We start from the raw sequence: 21812 nt of genomic DNA, 5'->3' as shown, positions 1-21812 counted from the left end.
TGATCACGAACTTGGAACTGCACAAAGTAAAGTTTGATGTCGAAGATCTTGGCTATTCCGATCATATGGTTCTACTACGGAAGTGCAAATTGATGGCCACATAGAGCAAACACACCAGACCACCATACATAAACGATATTTCAACGGCCTCGGAATCTTCGAATTTCTTAAACTTTTTACAACGAAAAACCCACCGCATGCTGCTGACACAACCTCATGGGCTTTCGATCGATTTTGGGAACACTTCTTGTGGTGTTTCAATACCGCTTTTCCCTAAAACCACCACCAAAATCAAGACTCCACGACCCCGAAAATTAAAATTCAGTACCGAATTAAACAAAAAACTGAACAGAGTTAAGATGTTAAACTTCTTGAGAAAAACTACACAAGAAAGCTGGCTGGAGCAGCTTTATACAACTGAAAGAAGAAATACACGCATACAAATTCGAAACGAAAAGGTAATCCACTATTCGACCCAAATAGAACGATCGAGCAATAAACCCAAAACATTATGGTTACTGGTGAACTTCGTACTCAACCGAAGTGCGAAAGGGTCTAACAGTAACTTACGAAGGCAGATCTATTACACGAAATGATGAATTATGTCATGTATTTGCAGAATTCTTCGAACGCGTAATTCCACGTAAACTGGAAGAACATTTCGGACAACTGCATCTCAAGCATGCTCCACGTCCGCCAATGTTCCAGAGAGCATGTACCTGAAACCTGTTACATCCTCAGATATATGCTGCATCATAGATGTCCTACAAACAAAAAAGGCAACAGGTTATGATGAAGTACTTTCGTGGTTTACTCCTTTGACAGCGAAAGGCACAAATCCCAAAATGTTTATAGCCTTGCTTGAGTTTTTGTTTAACATTAAAATAATCAAAGCAGAATACATTGTGCTGACATCTGTCTTTATTATTGAGGACTAACATTTTATCGGTAAATGCAGGACACTTTATTACCACCACTATTTTAGTTGGAACTTACACCTCAAAGATGTCGCCACACTAATTTTGTAATGTACTTTTTGAAACTAACGTAAGATGTCAGAGTGCTGTTTTAAAAACCATAGATATACAGTGAATTTTGTTTAAATGCGAAAATAGGAGTTTGTATGCAATGTAATTTCCCAATGTTCGATTTTAAAAAAAAACACATCAATCTATCGAGTAGTAAAAATGAGTAGTAGATACAATTGACAGCTGTCACATTTTTAAAAATACCGCCGTCCAATTTAATTACGAAATCGGTTAGGTTATTGCTTAGAATGTCAAGGAGGACATTTCGAACATTTATTGTAATTTTATTGTTTGCGTTATTTATTTTCTTCATTTATGTATTGTATTGAATAAATCAAATTAGTAGAATACCAGGTGCACGTGACCTACAAATAATTGAAGGTTGGTTCACAATGAATTGTTATGTTAGCGTGTGCCATGTGAAGTCAAGTTATCGTAAGTTTAAGAAAAATTTATCCTAAAGTTGCTATGGCCTCACATGGTTTATTTAAAAAAATCTTACCGAGTGCTCTTCATCATAAAGACTATAGAGTTGCTGTTCATAGTCACACAAATTGCGCGTTTTGGGAATGTGAACCGCGCACATCTCTTAGATTGATGTGTTTTTTTTTTAAATCAAACATAGGGAAATTACTTGCAGGCAAACTCCTATGTTCGCATTTAAAAAAAACTCACTGTATGTGGTGTAAACAAAATGTCTTGTCAAATTAAACAAATAGGAAATTTAGAAAACATTTCGACTATAAGAAGGTGTCTGTTCCCCACAGATGACGAACGAGGTAGGCCGCCTCCCAATGTAATCTTGAAAGTGTATCTTATACTTTAAGGATCGGACAGTTGGTTGCAAATTTGTAAAGTATCAGCAGCACCGACTGGGGATACAATAGCTATAGCTTACGATAGACGCCTTGTGATCCTCACCGCAAAATGGGATAACGTCAAAGCAATAAGTACATTCGCTATATTATTTTCGGGTTGTGTTGACAACGATGATCCAATTACCGCAGTTCTTTGTTTACCTGTGGTTATTCAAAGTCAAAGCTCACAGGTAAGGGAAGTTACACCGTATTGGCAGGTTTTTTTAGCAGTACAAATTACCGAACTAATCAATTTATATAATTGGTGGTGTCTCGATCTGGGTTTAGATACGGTCAGCTACACAACAGCTTTACCACTTAGCTAATAATGTCGTAAGAGCTGTACTGTATGCATTTTGAACAACGCATTATCACTAATTGAAAATGATTGATGCAATAGAAAAGCGAGGTTCATTTTTAATAACCACATTCAGTGGTGAATGTTGTCACAGGGTTTTGGTCGCTTGTATCGGTCAATATTCTGCTCCTCGAAGTCCTGAAGCTGAGTAGTCCGGTGCGGAGCCGAGTCGTCCGTGTCCTCATACACATCTATCTACATGTTTGAATTTGTTGAGGTTTGGCAAACATGTGGTTACAGCATAATGATAAAGATATAGGTAGAGATGCATATTATTCCTATTGGATAGCAGAATGAATTTTTAAGCTACCTATATTTAAAATATTAATTTCAGGTTGGTCCCGAATGGGTATGTGTTGCAATTGGTTTCGAATCGGGTGTTGTACGTTTTTATACAGAAGATTGTAAATTGCTGTTAAGTGAACAGTTTAATACTGAACGAGTGTGGAATTTAAAGTGCCAGTCTCAGCACAGCCCACGTCCTGATCTCAATACGGAGCTTAAACCTGAAGAAATTTATGTAGAATATGCACACATCATTTGCAATATTAACGGTAATCAGCTGTTTACCATGTTACGCAGTTGTCGAAATCAGTTGGGTATGAGTATTTAAAACTTCAACATCGTCAATAAATCACTTTGTTTAGGTACCGGCAGTGCCATAGAATGCAGCATTAAAGGGGTAAATGTTAAAAAATTCGGATTCCAAGATCAGTTTTTAATAAATGATGTATCTGTTGTCGGTTTGGATTTGGCAAACACTTTTGACCATTTGCTCACAGCATCAACTTGCGGTGGTTTTGAAACAAGATACAGAGCAATGGCACCACATAATACGTTATTTGTTGGTGTCGGTTCTAAGCCATACGTCGCATTTCATTATGCTCTAGAAGGGGGTTCGCAACCTGTCCTTACGGATGTCGCAAAAGCAGTTGCCAGCAAGCTGAAATCTGCATTACCGTATGTATGATTTAATATGGAACGCCGTTTTACATGTTCAGAGGGTTGGTGTTAAATTAAATTGAAAAACCAATATCTGAGTGATAGGATTCCTCGATTTAAAAAACCATTTCCATTTATTGAGGTCGTCACGATAAAAGTTACTAGGTAGTTATATCAGCGGACTCAAACTCCACTGTTCATAGCAAAAATCCAAAGTCACTGTAACAGTTTTAAATCCATTATTTAAATCAGCTAAAATTTTTGGGTACTTCAATATTTCAGCTGAAATCTCCCCAAATTATTTTAGAGCAAAAATGTATTAAGGTTTTTTGTAGACAAAAATTTTTTACGTCAATCAACCGTATTATAAGTTTTCAATTTTTTGCATAATAAAGACGGAAAATTGGAAAAATAAAACCCGCATCTTTTGCAATAATCTGCGATGCCATGGAATTTTATAACAAAAACTACACCAACATCCCTTATGCCAAGAAAGACCAAATTACTAAAAACGGTTTCCTAATATAACAATTTACAATAAATGTTCGAATAAGTTACCATTAACTGCAATACAGTAACCAAGTCGATCATAAAATCCATTAAATCGAACTGCTGCTAATTGATAACTGGATATCTTTTTGTTTTAGAAAATTCCATGGCTTTGCAGATTATTGAAAAAGATGCGGTTTTTATTTTTCCAATTTTCCGTCTTTATTATGCAAAAAATTGAAAACTAATACGGTTGATTGGCGTAAAAAAATTTTTTCTACAAAAAACCTTAATGCATTTTTGCTGTAAAATAATTTGGGGAGCCAATAATCGCATGTTATGAGTATTACATTGAAATCCCTATGATGCGTTACGCAAGTCACCACCCTGTATAAAATATTGTCCATCTAAAATATTTTTAACGATTTAAGAATATTTCCAAGATGCAAGATATAAAATTGTGAAATCTTCTAAACTTCTAAACATAATATAAACGTAATATGATAAAACGGCGTTCCATAGATTAATGTGTGGTCCATCTTAATGAATATGGAGTTACAGAAGCTGGCTGACTGGTAATAAATCAGGTATAGAGAAGCAAGCGTCTTTGGCAACTCAACCATCTGAACCAATGGGCTGTCGGTTTGGTCTGTGCGATTTGAGACGCACTGCCTCGAGCGTAATTTTATCGCAAGATCGTCGTCTGGGAGCTGTTACCGACGTTCTTGGTCGCATTATACTACTAGATTGTCGACGAGGAATCGTTTTGCGCATGTTGAAAGGTTACCGCGATGCTCAGTGCGCATTTATTCAAGTTCCCAACGAAAAACACAGCAAACGTCACTCAAACGTTAAAGTTGCCACATTTCTTATAGTTTACGCGCCCAAGAAGGGAACGTTGGAGATCTTTACTGCGCAACACGGGTTAAAAATAGCTACGTTTACCGCTTCCAAATTCAGCATTTTGCTCTATGTCAATTACGGCCTGGTGGGTTTTACAATTACGACAAAGTCACGTTATCTTTGTCCATTCACGTGCGGTTTGCTAGATTCCGACGGTGAAATAAAGGAGGTAATAGTACCATTCCATTTCTCTCTTGCGGAGAAGAATTCCCACAAAGCTCGTGATTTGCACTTGTACAAGAGGTTAAAAAATTACATAAAAACGGGAGATTTAATTTTAGAAAATTTTATCGCCGAAGCGCTCAGTAGTTGTATGGAAATTAAAACAACGGAAGTGCAATTGCAGTGTTTGCAACTTTTGATGGGGTGCAAAGAGGTGCATCCGAATGTAATTTTGAAATGTGTCGAGTACTTTCTTGAGAAATACACCTCTTTAGAGGAAGATGAGATCAACAACGACATGAAGATGATGAAACAACTTTTGCATAATTTGAACATAATGACACACTTTTATCTTTTCATTTTGTCTAATGGCGATGAAAATGGAAATCAGTCTGAAGTAAGCCAAAGATTGAGTACTCAAACGTATTTGGGTGAGAAAGTGATCAGTAACTTACAAAAATTGCTTGATTTGAGTACAGATGACAAAAGCGTAGAACCTAAAGTATCATTCTTTGAAGACAATGCGTTCACATTTTGCGCATTTTTGTCTGTGTTTGACGTTGGCGAAAGCGAGCAAATTCGCTTGCGTGCCCACATTGACGTAAACACACTATTTTTAATATCGGAAGGCATCTTTAAGCAATACATTTCGGAGAACCGCAACGATTACACGGAATTGGCGCTACAAATTAAAACGTGCAAAATCTCCCTGAGCAATTTGTTCGAGATGGTTTTGAATTATTGGTTCAATCGGCCGTTACACATTAACGTTAATTTAGAGAGGGAAATGGAAAATCTTAGTCACTTAATTTACACTTTAACAAAGCTAGAATCGTTGGACAACATTTTGGTGGAGTACAATCAAAAATCAGATTTCTGGGCGGGCATAAGAGAGGTCTTAGCCAAATCCTCTCGGCCCTTTCCAGCGTTGACCGCTGCGTTGATTTGTCGCGGCGTTGCTCAAAAAATTGAACACGAGAAAGAATTACAACAATCTGGCACCAGTCTCGAAGAGGAAAATATGGAAATTTGGGAGAAGATGTCTCAGGAGAATTGCGACTGGATGATCCTCATAGGAAAATTAGAAGACATATCTTTATTAAATATTATACTGCACTTTAAGACTAACGTGGCGGAGTCAGATGCACCAAAATTGAAACACGATCCCATCGATGTTAGTTTACAGTATGTGCTACAAAAGGGAAGGGGTGCCGTTAGTGAATTAGTGGCCCAGTGGTTAACTACAGCCGGTGTTAGTCCAGAAAGTATAGTATTTCGTAATAAAAATGAATGCGCCAATAGCAGCTTAATTTTCGAGAGATTAGATACTTTAAAGAAACAATTTCCTTACAGTTTAGATGCAGACGTTTTACTAGTAAATATGTGTTGGGAGTACGCGTTAGCCTGGCAAAAAAGCTTATCAGAATTTTTGTACTTAGAGGCAGCGGTGAGGTGTTTGGAACATATCGCGGAACCACACTTAAAACAAGGATTGTATAATTTGGTGTGGAATACTCATCTAAAAATTATTTTTGAAAGCGCATGCAAATTAATTAACAAAGTTGGCAAGTTACCAAAAGAAAAACTGTGCAAACAAGATACGGGACTGACCGACTTTCAAATTAGTATTTTCATTAGTATTTGCACAAATTTTTTAGACAATTTTTTGGAAGTTGTTCAACAAAGCTACAACTCGGAGAAGGTATATTTTCCTACTTTGTCGCCTGGCATGAATCATTTATAATTACAGATCCGAATAAATTACGAGAGCATATGGGATAATGGAGGGCAACCGCTGGCCGAATTAGCTTTGCAACAAAATTACATTAACTATGATCTATTGCACGCGCATTACCAGCTGAGCTTAACAATTCAAATGATCACAACTTTCACAATCAAACACGCCAAACCCGTCAATAATTTGTACGATAGTGCTATTATTAGTCTATTTTTCACCGATTTTCAACAGAAAACGCAGCTGAGCTGGCATAGGTCGGATACGAAAATCCATACATCCAGAACACAATTTCTGCTCAAAATAATATCGTCGAGCATCGAAACTGTGACCGTAAGCGATCGCAAAATTTACGCCGATATCCATGTGAACTGGATGTCGAAATGTCAGTCGTTGGCTAGAGTTTGGAACTTGGACGTTGACTTACTAAAAAGATTCCAAGTAATGCAGCTTTTCTTGAACGGTTTTGATAGCGTCGCAGAAGAACTGCTGCCGACCATCGCGGAATTGAAAAAATTAGGTCCGGATTTATTGATAGTTGCCGGAAAACGACTTCATCAATTTATATCATCATCTCAAGATCTGGGAGAAAAAATGTCCGCTTTAACTCCCGCATTGACTAACTATTTGGATTCACTGGTAGGTAGTTGTAATTTTTTTGTGCTGTCAATTGTTTGTGCTACGCGTTAAATGTCAGACGACGATCTCTAGGATGCGCATGTCTGTGTTCCGATGTTGCCAACTCAAACTGTATCATGTACTACTACTTTGGATTAGGTTATGTTATGATTAATTTTCAAATGTTTAAGTGTGCTGAACCTGAATTTGACCTTTGTACGAATTAGTAATAATGATGGTGTTGATATGTTATCGAAAGAGTTCAAAAAGGCAAAAACTTCTAATCGCAATGTATTAGTACTGATAAGTCGTACAGAAAGTGTTGTTGTCGCTTTTCAACATTTGTCATGAATAAATATTGGTTGCTGTAACCAGCAGAAGTCGAGTTGCTCTAATGTGAGACCTCTAATTTAGTTTAATGTCAAATAGTTGCAACCGATAATATTCACTCGCTTGTTGCCTCAGTTTGGGACCCTGGTATTGTTTATCGCGGTCTACCACTTTCTCAAGTAGTGAAATTTTTACCAAAAATATAATTCGAAATACATAATATTTGTATTTTCCGCACAGCAATAGATCTGGAAATGCTGTAAAATTTGTAATGCATGCGTGTACGAACGATCAGTGTCTGACAATTAATGCCTCCTTACCTCGGCTGCTTTTGTTTGACAGTAACACCTTTTCTTAGCAAAATGGCGAGTGGTGTGCTCCAAGTTCAATAGAGGCAATTTTAAATATAACCACACATTGCCTAAGATGTTTGGAAGAAAATCAAAATGAATACAAATTGGCATGTCAATTGTTAGAAGCGTGTGCAACATTGCAAGATGTTCGACGACAATAAAATAGACGAGTTGTTGTAGCATATAGTGTCGTAATTGTTTCATTTTCTCTGTTGTTAATAATTCATTTTATACACTGTTGAAACATTTTTAATTCAAATAAATATGTTTTCCAATTTCTAGTTTTCTTTTTAAGTGATGGATGGAATCCATTTTATTATTTCGGTCGTTTGTCTTTTTCATCGTGTCTGAGGATTTGAGATAAGGCAATACCTTCAGGTGTACGTGGATGTGGAACATTTTTATCAGGTGGCATTATTAAATGAGTGTATACTGGGATCTAAAATGAGTTAGGTACTAACTAAAAATTAGAGTTGAACACTTGCCAAATACAGTAAGTTACTGACTAGCAACAGTCGGTAGGTAGCAAATTTATAAGAGTTGCAGTGAAAATTTGATGTTGACAGATTTCCGATGTAATTTTTTTATTTATTCTTTTGAGGAGACAAAAAGGTTTTGTCAGAGAGAATATAATGTATGTATTAACGTATTTTCTTCATGTATTTTTTCATTTAAATGTAACTTGTAGTGTTCAATTCAAGGCATTCATCATTTGTCTAAATTACCTATAATTCAGTAACGATTTTATTTAGGTTTTGATTTTAACGTGCACCATGCATTTTTGTGCATAGTTATTAGTAACTTCATATCAAAAACGCAAATATACTATAACGAAAATTTAAACAACCCTAAAGCTCACCAAAATATATGTGTTTACAACTAATCGAAGGAACCAATTTTTATGCAAAAATTATTCTCACAACTTTAACCTTGCACTAGGGATTGCAACTCCCCGAAGATTTTGAAATTTAGAAGAGATTTTCATTATTTACACAACTGTTTTATTTTTTTTTATCGATCGATTACTTATCGAGAAATCGCGCTTTAAATATTCAAAATCTAAACCACAGCTTACTTAATATTAAGCTGTGTCTAAACATTAGAGAAAGCTCAAAGAGTTTTAAACTGCTTGCTCCAAATGACTTTTAGGATTATCCAGTATTCAGCTATAATTTCTTGTTGTGCTACAATTTGGTACTTGTGACACCTTGTATATTGTGGAATAGTCAGTCTCAATCTTTTGCTTTCACTCAAAACGAAAATCTTATTATTGCACTTAGAATACCATAAAGAAAATTAAAAGAATTATGGACTCGCTCTGTATGTACGTTAAACTTTGAGACGAACTATACCCTAACATTTTTGTCTCCGCAGAAGTGACCTAAATTTTTTTTACTGTTAACTGCTCTTTTTTTGTGATGGCATCGGAAAGACTAGAAGATTAAATTCACTGCACTCCAGATTATACTTACATAGGGTAATGACGCATCAAGAGTAAACTGGTACCTTCCAACAGTTCGAGGAGGTATTCTGAAATGGTTACCTAAAATTGGCTCTTCCAACCGTTTACCATAAATTTCCACTTTATTTGTAACGACATTTGTCAACGGTTTATCTTCTTTCTCATCGTGCGCCGGCTCGTTTTTTTCATAATTCCTCCCGGTAAAAACCTGCCACATGTTTACTTTCTCTCAAAATAAAAAAAGAGAAAATGAACCTTGAATGACGTTGAACTAGCCATCCTTTTCAAATCTGTTGGTATACTGTACTGACGGTTATCGTCAGGCGGTACGTCGATTGTAATTGGAATCCATGGCTTAAATGTTCCCAAAGTTCCTAAATAGCGACCTCCTAATGTCCATAAGCGAGTAGTAAAATCTGTGCTACAGCTAATAGCCAAAATTAGTAAATTATTTACATTTTATATCGACAGTACCTAGCAACAATCGCTGCTTCGTTAATGTATGTTAGTCCAGAAACTGGAGATGTGTGTCCCTTAAAGCTTGAGAGAAGCACTGGTTTCGGTTGATCTCTAACAGCTCTCTTTGCTCTACCGTCTATTAGGTCTTTCAGCATAAACGGAAATATTAATCGATATTTCGGGAGACACGCTCGTGTTGTAAGATTTGGAGGGTAATAATCGGTCATTAACCATGTCTTGATGTAGCCAGCCGTTGTTCCTTAAAGTTTTTCAGTGTTAGGTATATAAATATCAACTGTTGCGAGGTATCTCAAGTAGCTTAAGCTACTAATCAGATGCAGTACGAGAAGTGACTTTAGTGTCAAATAGGTATACCTCTGATCCATCAAACCTTCAAATTCGTTCAATTCTCATAGTGTTTCAGCGCGTTTAGGTCTTTAGCATTGCAAAAGTGCCTGATGTAGCATCTAAGTCTATTGTAAGGATAAAAGGTATCTTAGAGGTGGGGTCAAAAGTACCTCATATATTATATCACAAATCTGAAAGTGTCAAAAGCGTTTTAAGTGAGCCAAATGCTGCAAGTGGCTATCCTAGATCTCTCGAGCATGTAACTGTTTCAAATATCAGAATTGTTTCACGTAACTTTCATAAAGAAGTTCAAGCGCTTACCTACCTACGAAAAGATACTCATTGTGTGCGTCCGTCGCCATCGACGTAACATAATCACCGGCCGAATGTACCGCTTGAAATGATGTTATAAAGCTTCCTCCGGGATGGTGAGACCAAACTTGGATATTGCCATTTTCTAAAGCTACGAGTAGTGTCGCTACACCTGGCAGCATGGGTCTTTCGGATAAGAAAATCATAGAGTGAACTGCCAATCCTCTCAACGGAATGTATGTTTCTGGGATGTGTATCGTTGATAATTTGTGCGCCCTGAGTTCAGGATTACATAATGCGATAGTCTTTTGCGTTTGTGACGACTTTATAGAGGCGATCGATTTCTTTGTAAACGTACTGTTGCTTCTGCTCGAGTGAGCAGTTTTTTCTTCTTTTTTAAGTTTATACTCAATTTTTATACGTTTGGTCGGATTTACAACGTTATGACATCGGTACGGTTGTCCAGTTTCCAAACGCCAAAGTATGAGTTCGCCGTTGAAAGTGGCAGTTGCTAAAGTTTGAGGGATGCGTGCAGACGCGCAGAATACGTCTTCGCTATGGCGAGTATCCCAAGATTTACCACCGCCTGCAGATTCGATCGTTCCTCCCGTGTCTAGAAACTCTGTCACGTGACGATTCCATCCGATCGCCAATATCCTTCCTCGAATCCAAATCACCGAAGTAACTTCGCAGCCTGGTTCTATTGACATGTTACGCAAGCACGTACCGCTGTTAAAATTCCAAACTTTTAATGTACCGTCGTTTGCTCCGGTTAGAAGGAGTTGATTTCCTGGATCAAAAGTCGCCGCTGTTATTTCAATTGAATGTGTTTCTCCGTACACTACACGAGTGTGGGCTTCTTTGACCACAAGTATTCTTTTCCCCGTCCACGGATCCCATACAATGATAAAGCTATCCAAACCGCAAGTCAATACCACTTTAAACAACGCGTTATACAAAACCACCGATACACCTAGAGAATGAGTTGTGCCGTCTGTGTGGTCGCTGCATTGCAATGGCCGTAATTCCAAAACTACAAGTGTAATAGATCCCAAAAGCAGTTGCCTGTTATCCGGATTATACAGTACAGTAAAGTCGTTATATTCACCCAGCTCGGATGGTACAGTTCTATACGTTTGTAAACAACTTTGGGCGGTCACATCCCATACCTTGATGCATTTATCTTTGGAGATCGAGTAAAGAAACTTGCCAGACTCTTGAAGGATTAAAGCGCACACGCCGGCGTCGTGCCCAGAGAAAATTGCGCTCGGTTTGTTAGGTACAAACGGATTCCATAAACGTACCAAAGAATCCGATCCGCCCGTTACGAGCAAATGGGCAGATTCGCAGAAAGTAAAGCACCAAGCGCCCTTGGCGATTTTATAAACGTAACTACTTTTGTTATCCGTTATGTCTTTGAGTACCATGGCTGCCTTGGGGCAAGCAGAACACGATACAAAGCATTGTAAGCTCTTATAGTAGGACACTTGACGTACCCAGTTCGTGTGCAAGTTTTGAAATTCAACAAAGCGAAATCCGGGTACTAACCCTTTAACCAAACGTTCGTAACGCACACTAAGGAGAGGTACACCGGGTTGACTTTTAAACGGTCCCCGAGCTACAGTACCAAATAGCAGAATTTTAACATTTCCACCCATATCGCCCATGATTAACTTGCTCGCTTCACTCGCCTCCCTAGTGTTAAACTCGTAATGCATGCTCACCACCGCTTCGTTGAGGGTGGAAAACATAACTCGCAGCTCAAATTTACGGGCAGATGTATCATAAAAACGCAAGTCTCGCTCGGAACTGGACGTACAAACAACCGATACATCGGGGAGGCAAACTAAGTCGAGCACCCACGTGGTTTGCACCTTCAATTCGGGACTACTCGATTGAACCGTTCTGTCCAATTTCAGATCCAACGACCAGTAGTTGATAACACCATCCTTGCTGCATGTCAAATAATTTCCGTCTAAAAAGTCGTAGTCTGTACCGTTCTTAATGGTGGGGAAAAACGTTATGCGATTTATGGGGTGCCTGTGGTTACTTCTTATAACTCTTGGTTCTTTCGATATTGGAGAGTCTAATGACTGAAATTCCGCACTGATTTCCTTTTCTTGAAAACCCAAAATTAAATGCGAGATAAACTCGTCCCAAGTCACTAGTCCATTTCTAGTGTAAGAGAAGAGTAGACTGCATGGTTAGAAGAAAAAGGTGGCAGTTACCTTGTTGTGTTAATGCGACGAAAAAGTAAATCGAACTCGTTTTCGCTATACTCAATACTGGCAATGTCTTTTAAAAGTGTAGCAAGTTGTTCCATGCTCACCTGGTGCGACGCATGAAACGCGCTATAAAGTTGTTTTATATGATCTTCACTTAACTGTTCGTGAAGGCTCGGTGCTTGACTTCCTTTGTAGGCGCTCGTCTGAGATTTTTCATCTTTTCGTCTACGTGACGTAGATGTCGACATTTTGACAAGCAACAGGTAAATTAATCAATATGTTATATATTGGTTGCCATGGACTGCCATACACACAACAAATATGGAGCCACTTTATCAGGCGTTAAGTTGCTATCGTCGACGAAATTTCGATAAATGCGTCGAAATATGTACGGACATTTTAGAAAATCAACCATTGGACCAAGCGACCTGGTGTTTAAAAATGCGAGCCCTTACAAAACGAATTTACATTGACGACATAGAAAATGAAGAAATCGTCGTTGGCGATGCACTTGATGATGACACCGTCGCTTCAGCACCAAGACCCGGTACCTCAATGAAATTGGAAGCTGCGTTAACGTACGTAAATTTACAACGTACCATAGGTTTACCTTTTGTTATCTCGTAGAGCCCGACCTCGCACTTCCACCGGGCGACCAATTACAGGTGTCAACAGACCTGGTACCCAAATGCGACCGGGAACTTCAATAGAACGACTAAAAACGTCTCGTCCACTAACTGGCCAATCAGTTAGAGCCATACGTCTTGGTACCGCCGCAATGTACAGTCACAGAGATGGGCCGTTTATTCAAGTATCAAGATTAAATTTAGTGAAATACGCAAAAGATCCTTGTCTATCAAAACCCTTGTTCGAGTACCTATTTTATCACGAAGGCGATGTGAGAAACTCGATGGAGTTAGCTGTGCAAGCAACGCAAGCCAATCACTTTGAAGATTGGTGGTGGAAGGTGCAGTTGGCGAAATGTTACAATGCGTTAAATTTGGTAAGGGATGGAGAGCAACAACTGAGAAGTGCATTGAGGCAACACACTCATATTGACACTTTCATGAGATTGATCAGAGTTTACTTGAGATTAGGTAAGTGAAACTCCTTGAAATAGTTATTTACAGGAAAATGATATATTACTGGCGAGGAAATATTGAAGGACGATGAGGCCCCTTCAGGGCCGAGTACTTTAATTTCCGAGTCAAGTAGCATTGATTATATTTCGTAAGTATATAATCAATGCAAGTAGTGTCATTTTAGTGACGAGTTTTGTATTAAATTTTACACCCGAAATCGGATTTTAATATAAAATTTTAATTTTTATATAGAACTTTTGATTAATGTCTTATCTGTCAGTGATGGCAGGAGACATTTGAAAATGTCAAAAATGCGGCCGGTGAAGTGACAGGTGCGGCCAGTAAAGTGACAAGCGGCAGGAAACGTAGTGTGCTCTGCCTCTGTCATGGAAACTACAATTTCCTGACAGAAAGTAGGCATAAAAATGAAGGTTTCATGACGATTTTGGGTAAATAAATTGGTACATGCGATTGATTTTCGTAGTATACAGAGTGAGTTTTTTTTTCACTTCCACGATGACTATGGGGATCTCGTAAACCGTAAGAGATAGAAAGTCGGTTAAATTGGCAAAGTTATGCAGCATTTTATACTAATAATAATAATAATAATAATAATACATCAAGAACTCGCACTAAAACACCAACTGATTCAAACACGCACACCATACTACAAGTATGCACCGTCAAACATACTAGAAAACAACGAATACAAATTATACTGGGACAGGACATTACATACGGACAAGACAATTGCACATAACAGACCGGACATTACACTAATTAATAAAGTCGCACACACAACACAGTTAATAGACATAGCCATCCCAAACGACGCTAATCTCATACACAAAGAGCAAGAAAAGATCATAAAGTATACTCCACTAGCAATAGAACTCAAAGAACTCTGGAAGCAAGAACAAGTAACAATAGTACCGGTCGTACTCTCAGTCACAGGACTCACAACAAAAACATTTACACATTACTTACAAGCACTACAGCTCAGCACACATATACACACAAACATACAGAAGGCCATATTACTAAACACGGCAAATATGGTCAGAAAGTTTCTCAACCAATGACACTAAACGCCACACATTACCACATGATGACTTGGTTAAGACCCGTCTCATGTGAAGCATACCACCATGAGTGAGTAAAAAACGACGATAATAATAATAATAATAATAATTTTATTTAACCTTTTGTTTCCATTTCTAAAATGTAAAGGTAAGTCATTAACTATTATGTAATATACAAAATGATTAATCTATAATATTATTACAGTTCACATAACATACCACAGATAACGTACAACAGATAACGTACAACAGATAATGTACAACAGATAACATCTATGACTTCACAAATTCTTGGAGCGAGTAATAGCAATTGCTGACTAGATAGGTTCTAAGTGCATTTTTGTACTGATTTTTATTTTTTATTTCTTTTATTTTTTGTGGTAGAGCATTGTACAAGTAGCAGCCTGCGTAATGTACCGATTTTTTGAAGTTAGTGTGATTGCATTTAGGTAAGTATTATATTGTGCCCAGTTCTAGTTGAATACTTATGATTATCACAGTTACGTTTAAATAGATGTATATTTACATGTATATATGTTAAAATTTTATATAAATATATAGATATAAATGTTAAAAGCTGGTGATTTTTGAAAGTTTGACGGCAGGATTCGCGATACTTCAGACGAAAGATGCGTCGAATTATTCTCTTTTGTAGAATAAATACACGCTCGGCTTCTGTAGCCTGGCCCCACACAACTATGTTGTAACTGATAATTGAGTATACTTTGGCAAAATATACGGTGAGAATTGCTTTAAGATCTAAAGTGTTGCTTAGACAAATAAATGCGTAATGCAATTTTTAGCGCATTTTTGAAAAAAATACGCTATTATATTCGTCATTGCTGGCAGGCCGGCTGTCCGCGTTAGATCTCCACAACTACAATAGCTAGAGACTTCAAATTTTCACTAAAAGCTTTCTGCTATAGTGTAGATGTGCAGGCACTAGTCTATTTTGAGTTAGATTACTTGTGAAATCGATAATTGAAGAAAATAATTTCGATATGGGTTTCGGAGGTACTATAATTTTACCGTTAGATAGCGCTACCAGTATAAAAACTTATTATTTACTTTGTGATTTGTTTTACAAAATGAAGACGTACCGTCAATTGAAATTAAATAAAATTAATTATTTAACGCAGCTCGTGAGATCGATAATTTTAAACTTCGCTAATAAAATACTGACCTGCATTACCAAAAATGCGCTTTAATCATGCATATGCTGATTTACAACTTGTTTAAGTTTAGAACACACTTCGTCAACGTGATGGGAAAAAGTTAACTTGCTGTCTATTGTAGTACCTAAAAATTTAGCAGTTTCGGCAGCTATCAGTTCATCATTATTGTCTATACGTACTTTTAAGGGCGTAGCACTGCGCACTCCACCATAATTAAAACGCAAGCAGGTTGTTTTAGAGATATTTACAATAAGTTTATTTTTATTACACCACTCCATAATTAATTATCCTATTCATAATTTCTTGTAGCTGTACAAATAGCAAAGTTATGGAAAAAAACGGAAAAATTTTGAAAATGCGCGGCGTTTGAAAAAATACTTTTAACAAACTCCTAATGATTTTTCTCAGCCTCCTGATGGTACTAAAATAATTTTATGACTTGTGGGTATAGATGAGATACATCTACTGGGGATGAAAAAACTTAATTGTGTATATCTTAAAAATGTTGGAGGAAGGTACCTACAAAGGGAAAATGCAATATTTCGGAAATTTCCACATATTATACCTGTACAAGCTCATTATGAAAGGGTGATAAAACAAACATATGCTATGCTACAAATTGTAACAATTAAAGGTGTCTCCTTCCCTTTCATTAATTTCAACGTTTTTCTTTGGTTTTTCCAGTTTTTAGCATTTCTGACGTTAGTACGTAATGATTATAAACTTTACACAAAGCAAGTAATATCAGCAAACGTAGTAAACACTGCATTCGAAGTGAATGTAATACACTTAGATCGATAATTTTGACACACATTGTATACGTTGTCGGTAACATAACCACAGATATGTGGGTGCTAATCGGCCACTACTGTGCATAAGTGAGGTTATGGTTGTGAATTTTCTCTTAGAATTTTCTAAAATCCATATTTCTCGTAAAATTGAAAACACCCAAAAAAAATGACCGAAGTCGTCCAAAAGCGTTTGGAATTAATGACGGAAGAGTTGGAGGAAATGAGACGTACAAAGCTGTTTACCATTCAAGAAACTATGTATGTAACAATTCACAATCTCTCTAAATACCTCTCTAATGTATTTTAGGATTATATTTAAGAAAAGGAAACAACTTGAGCATAAAATTCACGCCTTAACCAAAGACTTGAAGAGTTATCACGATTACATTAACTATGAAAAGTGCTTGCTAAAAGATGTTGCTTTGCGACGACGGAAATTTAAAATAGCCGAAAAGAGAAACAGTATAGATCAAAGGATTATAAAGAGAATAAAGTCACTGTATGACACCGCATTGCAACGATTTGGAGATGATCTATCACTATTTCTCGGTTTCCTAAAGTTTTGCAAAAAAGTAAATTATGTAAATGCAGCTTCTGACGCAGTTGCTCACATGATCAAGGTATCTGTGTGGAGCGAGGGATATGTCACTTAAAAATGTGTACAAATATATTAATATTGCGGCATTTAAACCAATAGTTAGTGTTTAAAACAGGGGTCACCAACCTTTTGTTGTAGAAGAGCCAATTATTTTGCGCAGAAATTAACACGACCCGCACTTGGGTCACATGTAGTTACAGTTAAAATTTAAAAAATAATAATAATATTTAGGCTATATTGAAAAGGTTAAATCTGTATACATATTTAAGGTAGTGGCAAATCCCTCTGTATGGATCTTTAATTAAATTTGTAATTCTCTTTTTCTCACGCAGACGCATTCTGATAAACCAGAAGTATGGAAGATTGCCGCCAATTGGCATATGTACGATCGTAAGGACATAAAAACATCACTAGTAATGCTATTAAAGGGTCTCGAGCTGCATAAAGACAGTAGAATACTATACATGGAAGTTCTCCTGAATGAGGTATACAATGTGGAACACAACAAGGCTGACGAGAATACCTCTGTAAAGAGAATAATGGGGGTTGTCGATACAATATTTAACAATATACAAAGTCCCGATTTTTATGTTGAAATTTTGGAATTGCTCTCTGATCATGATTACACGATGGATATTCAAAATTATATTATCCAAACAATGATGGCGAAGCACTTTGATAATGAAAATCTATGGCACTCATTAGGACAACGGGAATTTCAGAGTGCACAGCCTGAAACAAAGTTAAATAACTGCATTGCAAAGTACAAGGAGGGACTGTTTAAAGTGACACCGAGCACAAAACCGAAATTATGGGTGTTATATTTAGACTTCTTAATTCATCTTCACGAAAACACAGATTTTGGTGTGAGCACAATTTTAAAAATGGCCCTGCGTGATGCATCGGAGGACAAGTCATTGTTGGAGCGGTTCTATATTGTATGGTTAGATTTGGTAAGCGATGAACTTGATCTTGCAATACAAATTTTGGAAAAAGGTAGCTATCAAACTGTTTCAAGGAGAACTTAAGTGAGATATTTTAGGTACATCCGAGTTTCCTTACTCTGTGGAGCTATGGAATCTGCTTCTCCACCATTCTATTTTAAAAAACGACTCGGAAAAGGTGTCTCAAGTGTTTAAGTTAGGTGTGAAACGCTTAAAAGACAAATCTCTGCCTCTGTGGCAGACTGTTATTCAATATTATCGCAACGAGGACAGCGTTAGTGAGATTTACGAAGATGGTGTGGCACAACCAAAGGAAATTTCAGATGTGCTTAAGCCTCAATATATATATTGGTTAGCGACAAAGAAGGGCACTGAAGTAGCTCGTCAGGTTTATGCGAGATTATCAGTGAATAGGCCATACTGTTACAGTCTGCATAAGGTGATGTCCGAAATCGAATCTAAAGAAGAAAGTAAAAATTTGAAAGCGTGGGAAAAGGTTCACGAAATTGCTTGCAGTCAGTTTGGGAAAGAGGATATAGATGTTTGGATCAGTCGCATACATTTTTATCTTCATCACTACGTAGAACAGTCGCAAAGAGTTCATTTGTTGTATAAGCAAGCCCAACAAAACCTACCCAAGACGTTAGTTGTAGATTTCCTTTCATCATATTCACAGATTATGGACGAATAAATATTAATGTTTTATCCATTTTTTTTTACCATTGTACTGCTACCTTAATAAAATATAATCCTGGTTATATGCAAAGTTAGCTAATAAATATCCTATAATTGATGCATAATGTATTATATCATTGGCGTTTGTAAGTTGCATTCAAACATTTACCTACCATCAAACAGTAAAAAAATAGTCTGCAAGAGTTAAGAGACTCATAATTATTGATAGAAATATCATTTCTAAAAAGAATGAACATAAGTGCAGCCACTGACTGTGCCTGTGTGTGACCTGAGAAACCCCCAACATCATCTCAGTTTGTTTAATTTGGCAATTTATCCTGTATTTGTTGAACCATTTTTATCACTTAAACAACTATAGTCTGTCTAAATCCCTTGCCGTTTACTAATAATGCTAGTTAAAAGTAACGTGTATTTTATCAACTAACAATTCTTTGTACTATCAAATTACAGATTGCTGTTCTGAAATTTGGCAAGCATGCATTGTACTCTCATGAGGCTCATACTGCCTTGAATCTAGTTCAAATTGATAGTGGAGAGTGCCAAACAAAACTTTGGGTTCCACATAAACAAATTCTGCACATGAAATTCATTTCAAAAAATGGAAGGCGACATTGAATCAAAAACAAAATGATTCTTATCAGATTCAAGAAAGGGTTATTTCCCCAATTTTCATCTCCGGCTCTGGCACTTCGTCTTATACCTATACCGTTACTTGGGTACACTTTTGGGGCAATTAATAACAATGCATACATATGTAAAGCCGTAAAGGAAAATTATGTATTACAGTAAATTCCACTTCAAGTTTATGAAATTTATTGTTTCCGTGTGCTGCTACGATCTGGAGGACGTATAATAATCGTTTTCAGGGTCTGATTTTTACCGCATTAAGAAAACATGACATTATTTTTTTGATAAAGTAAGTTAAAACTAATTGATGGTTAAAGTTAAGAACAACACAACAATACGCAAATCCGCTTTGGTAAAATTTTAATTTTCCTGAAACTTTTACTTCTAATAAAGCTGCGAACGTGGTGTAAAAATATTTTCGAAAATTTTAACCACAGTAGATGCAGGAAAACACGGCATCCAAAGAAGAACGTGCCAAAACTTTCATATTTGTACAGATTTTCTGAAATAGTATAATTAACATAAATTAAGCGAGCGCAAGATCCACTCTTAGAAAGTAGTGGCCGAACACGCTATAGTTTTTACGACGAAAAAGTCCTAACATTTAGTATTTCAGATCAACCGTTGTCAGCTTTGGAGATTTGTAAAACTGTATTGACTATATTTCCTAACGATGTCTCGATTTCAACGGAAGTAGCTCGTTTGTACGAGAGCTTAGGAGATGTACTGATGTCTGTGAAGTACTATCGCAACATTGTCACAGAAGACTCAATGAATACAGAAGCAATTGCATGCATTGGAGTGTACCACTTTTACAATAACCAACCAGAATTTGCTCTTCGACATTATCGGTATAAATGAATTATAGGTACCTATAGTACATACTGTACATTTCTTTCTTAGACGAGTACTTGCAATGGGCGTCCATTCGGCGGAATTATACAACAACCTAGGACTTTGTTGTCTATACTCCCAACAGCTGGATTTAACCATGGCATGTTTTCAGAGAGCACTAGATTTGGCCATTGATCCTCTAATTAAAGCCGAAATCTGGTACAACTTGTCTCACGTCGCCATTGTAAGTCAAATATTTGACGTATGAGTAAGGGCGCTAAACAAATTTGTTTTACAGGCAGCCGGCGATGTGGAATTGGCCATGCAATGCTTAAGCATATGCTTGATCATGGACTCAACACACGCGCCCGCATTTAATAACATTGCTATCTTGCAATACAAAGTGGGACGTACAAATTTAGCAAAAGCGTACCTCAACACCGCCAAAAATTTGCAACCGTCCCTGCTCGAGCCTCAGAAAAACCTAGAATATTTGCAAAATAGGTACTTGAACAAATTTGAAGAATAAAGGTTTTATATCAGTGTGACTTCATGCGTGAATTAAAAAATAAGGGACATTGATGTCAATTGTTTTACTTTTGATTTGTTTTTATTATAACGTTATTAACCTTAAAATAAAAGATAAACGAATTTATTCTAATGACCTTTAAAAAAAACCTACTGATGATGACATTTGCTGCAAATTCTTTTTTTTTAAACGTTTGTGAATTGTGATTTATAGTAGTCAAGGTCTGGATTCTTTTATACGGTATTTAATTGATTCGTATTGACCATATTTCAATTTATATTATAAATGTGCTAAAACGGATATCTTAAAGGAACACGAGAAGAACATGAATAAGAGCTGGTGTGATACAAACATGAAGCAGACGCGTAGATCCCGTGAAAGAGTCTTGCCATAGGGTAGAAAAAAGCGTTATGGTACTGGGCCGCAAGACAATAGATCGGCCTATTTTTGTAAACGAATAGGCTGAAACTTTATAAGTAAATAGTTTTGTTTTGACGAGACGTTCAACTATTCCCTCTGCAATTCTGTACAGACGTACGTACGTATACCTAATTTCGATTTTCGAAACAAACCAAAGTTACAAAGATGGGTGGCACCGCACGTCTTTGAATAGGTCTTGGCATAGAGGAAATACAATGTCTCGGGTATCCGATTTTGAAAATTTTTTTTCAAAACTACCGGAAAAATTCTGATTTCGACGAAATTTGGCATCTGGCATCTAAACCTAAACGTATGAAAATAAAGTTCGTATACGCATTTCACGCACTTTAGCAACCTCATTCATTCCGTTGTCGTTTACGCACGAAATGGGGCCAGTGTCAGTGTAACTTAACGATGCCTTTATGACACGAAATGGAATGTTTGGGGATAATT

General features: G+C 36.9%; 4 protein-coding genes across 4 annotated transcripts; 3 read left to right on the top strand and 1 right to left on the bottom strand.

Annotated features, from left to right (window-relative positions):
- Nucleotides 1–1640: 1640 nt before the first annotated feature.
- LOC116175303 (rab3 GTPase-activating protein non-catalytic subunit) lies at nt 1641–8051 on the top strand. Its single transcript, XM_031493378.1, has 7 exons — nt 1641–1807; nt 1856–2076; nt 2578–2842; nt 2891–3203; nt 4236–6441; nt 6490–7113; nt 7781–8051. Exons 1-7 carry the CDS (start codon nt 1723–1725, stop codon nt 7934–7936), a joined length of 3870 nt encoding a protein of 1289 aa, XP_031349238.1. The 5' UTR covers nt 1641–1722; the 3' UTR covers nt 7937–8051.
- LOC116175304 (WD repeat-containing protein on Y chromosome) lies at nt 8042–12878 on the bottom strand. Its single transcript, XM_031493379.1, has 6 exons — nt 12585–12878; nt 10370–12531; nt 9712–9955; nt 9493–9664; nt 9248–9445; nt 8042–8214 (listed from the first exon to the last, which is right to left on the bottom strand). The coding sequence occupies exons 1-6, from the start codon at nt 12827–12829 to the stop codon at nt 8092–8094; spliced, it is 3144 nt and encodes a 1047-aa protein (XP_031349239.1). The 5' UTR covers nt 12830–12878; the 3' UTR covers nt 8042–8091.
- LOC116175306 (tetratricopeptide repeat protein 8) lies at nt 12821–21024 on the top strand. The gene is made up of 5 exons (XM_031493382.1): nt 12821–13159; nt 13209–13678; nt 20193–20427; nt 20480–20654; nt 20709–21024. The coding sequence occupies exons 1-5, from the start codon at nt 12903–12905 to the stop codon at nt 20937–20939; spliced, it is 1368 nt and encodes a 455-aa protein (XP_031349242.1). The 5' UTR covers nt 12821–12902; the 3' UTR covers nt 20940–21024.
- Nucleotides 16761–19046, top strand: LOC116175305 (U3 small nucleolar RNA-associated protein 6 homolog). Its single transcript, XM_031493380.1, has 4 exons — nt 16761–16969; nt 17019–17331; nt 17642–18305; nt 18352–19046. The coding sequence occupies exons 1-4, from the start codon at nt 16878–16880 to the stop codon at nt 18942–18944; spliced, it is 1662 nt and encodes a 553-aa protein (XP_031349240.1). The 5' UTR covers nt 16761–16877; the 3' UTR covers nt 18945–19046.
- Nucleotides 21025–21812: the final 788 nt, after the last annotated feature.

The sequence above is a fragment of the Photinus pyralis genome, unplaced genomic scaffold (genome assembly GCF_008802855.1).
Source record: "Photinus pyralis isolate 1611_PpyrPB1 unplaced genomic scaffold, Ppyr1.3 Ppyr1.4_LG7, whole genome shotgun sequence".
In the NCBI taxonomy this organism is placed as follows: domain Eukaryota; kingdom Metazoa; phylum Arthropoda; class Insecta; order Coleoptera; family Lampyridae; genus Photinus; species Photinus pyralis.
Note: the sequence above shows the minus strand (reverse complement) of the source record. Positions and strands in the feature narration are given on the sequence as shown.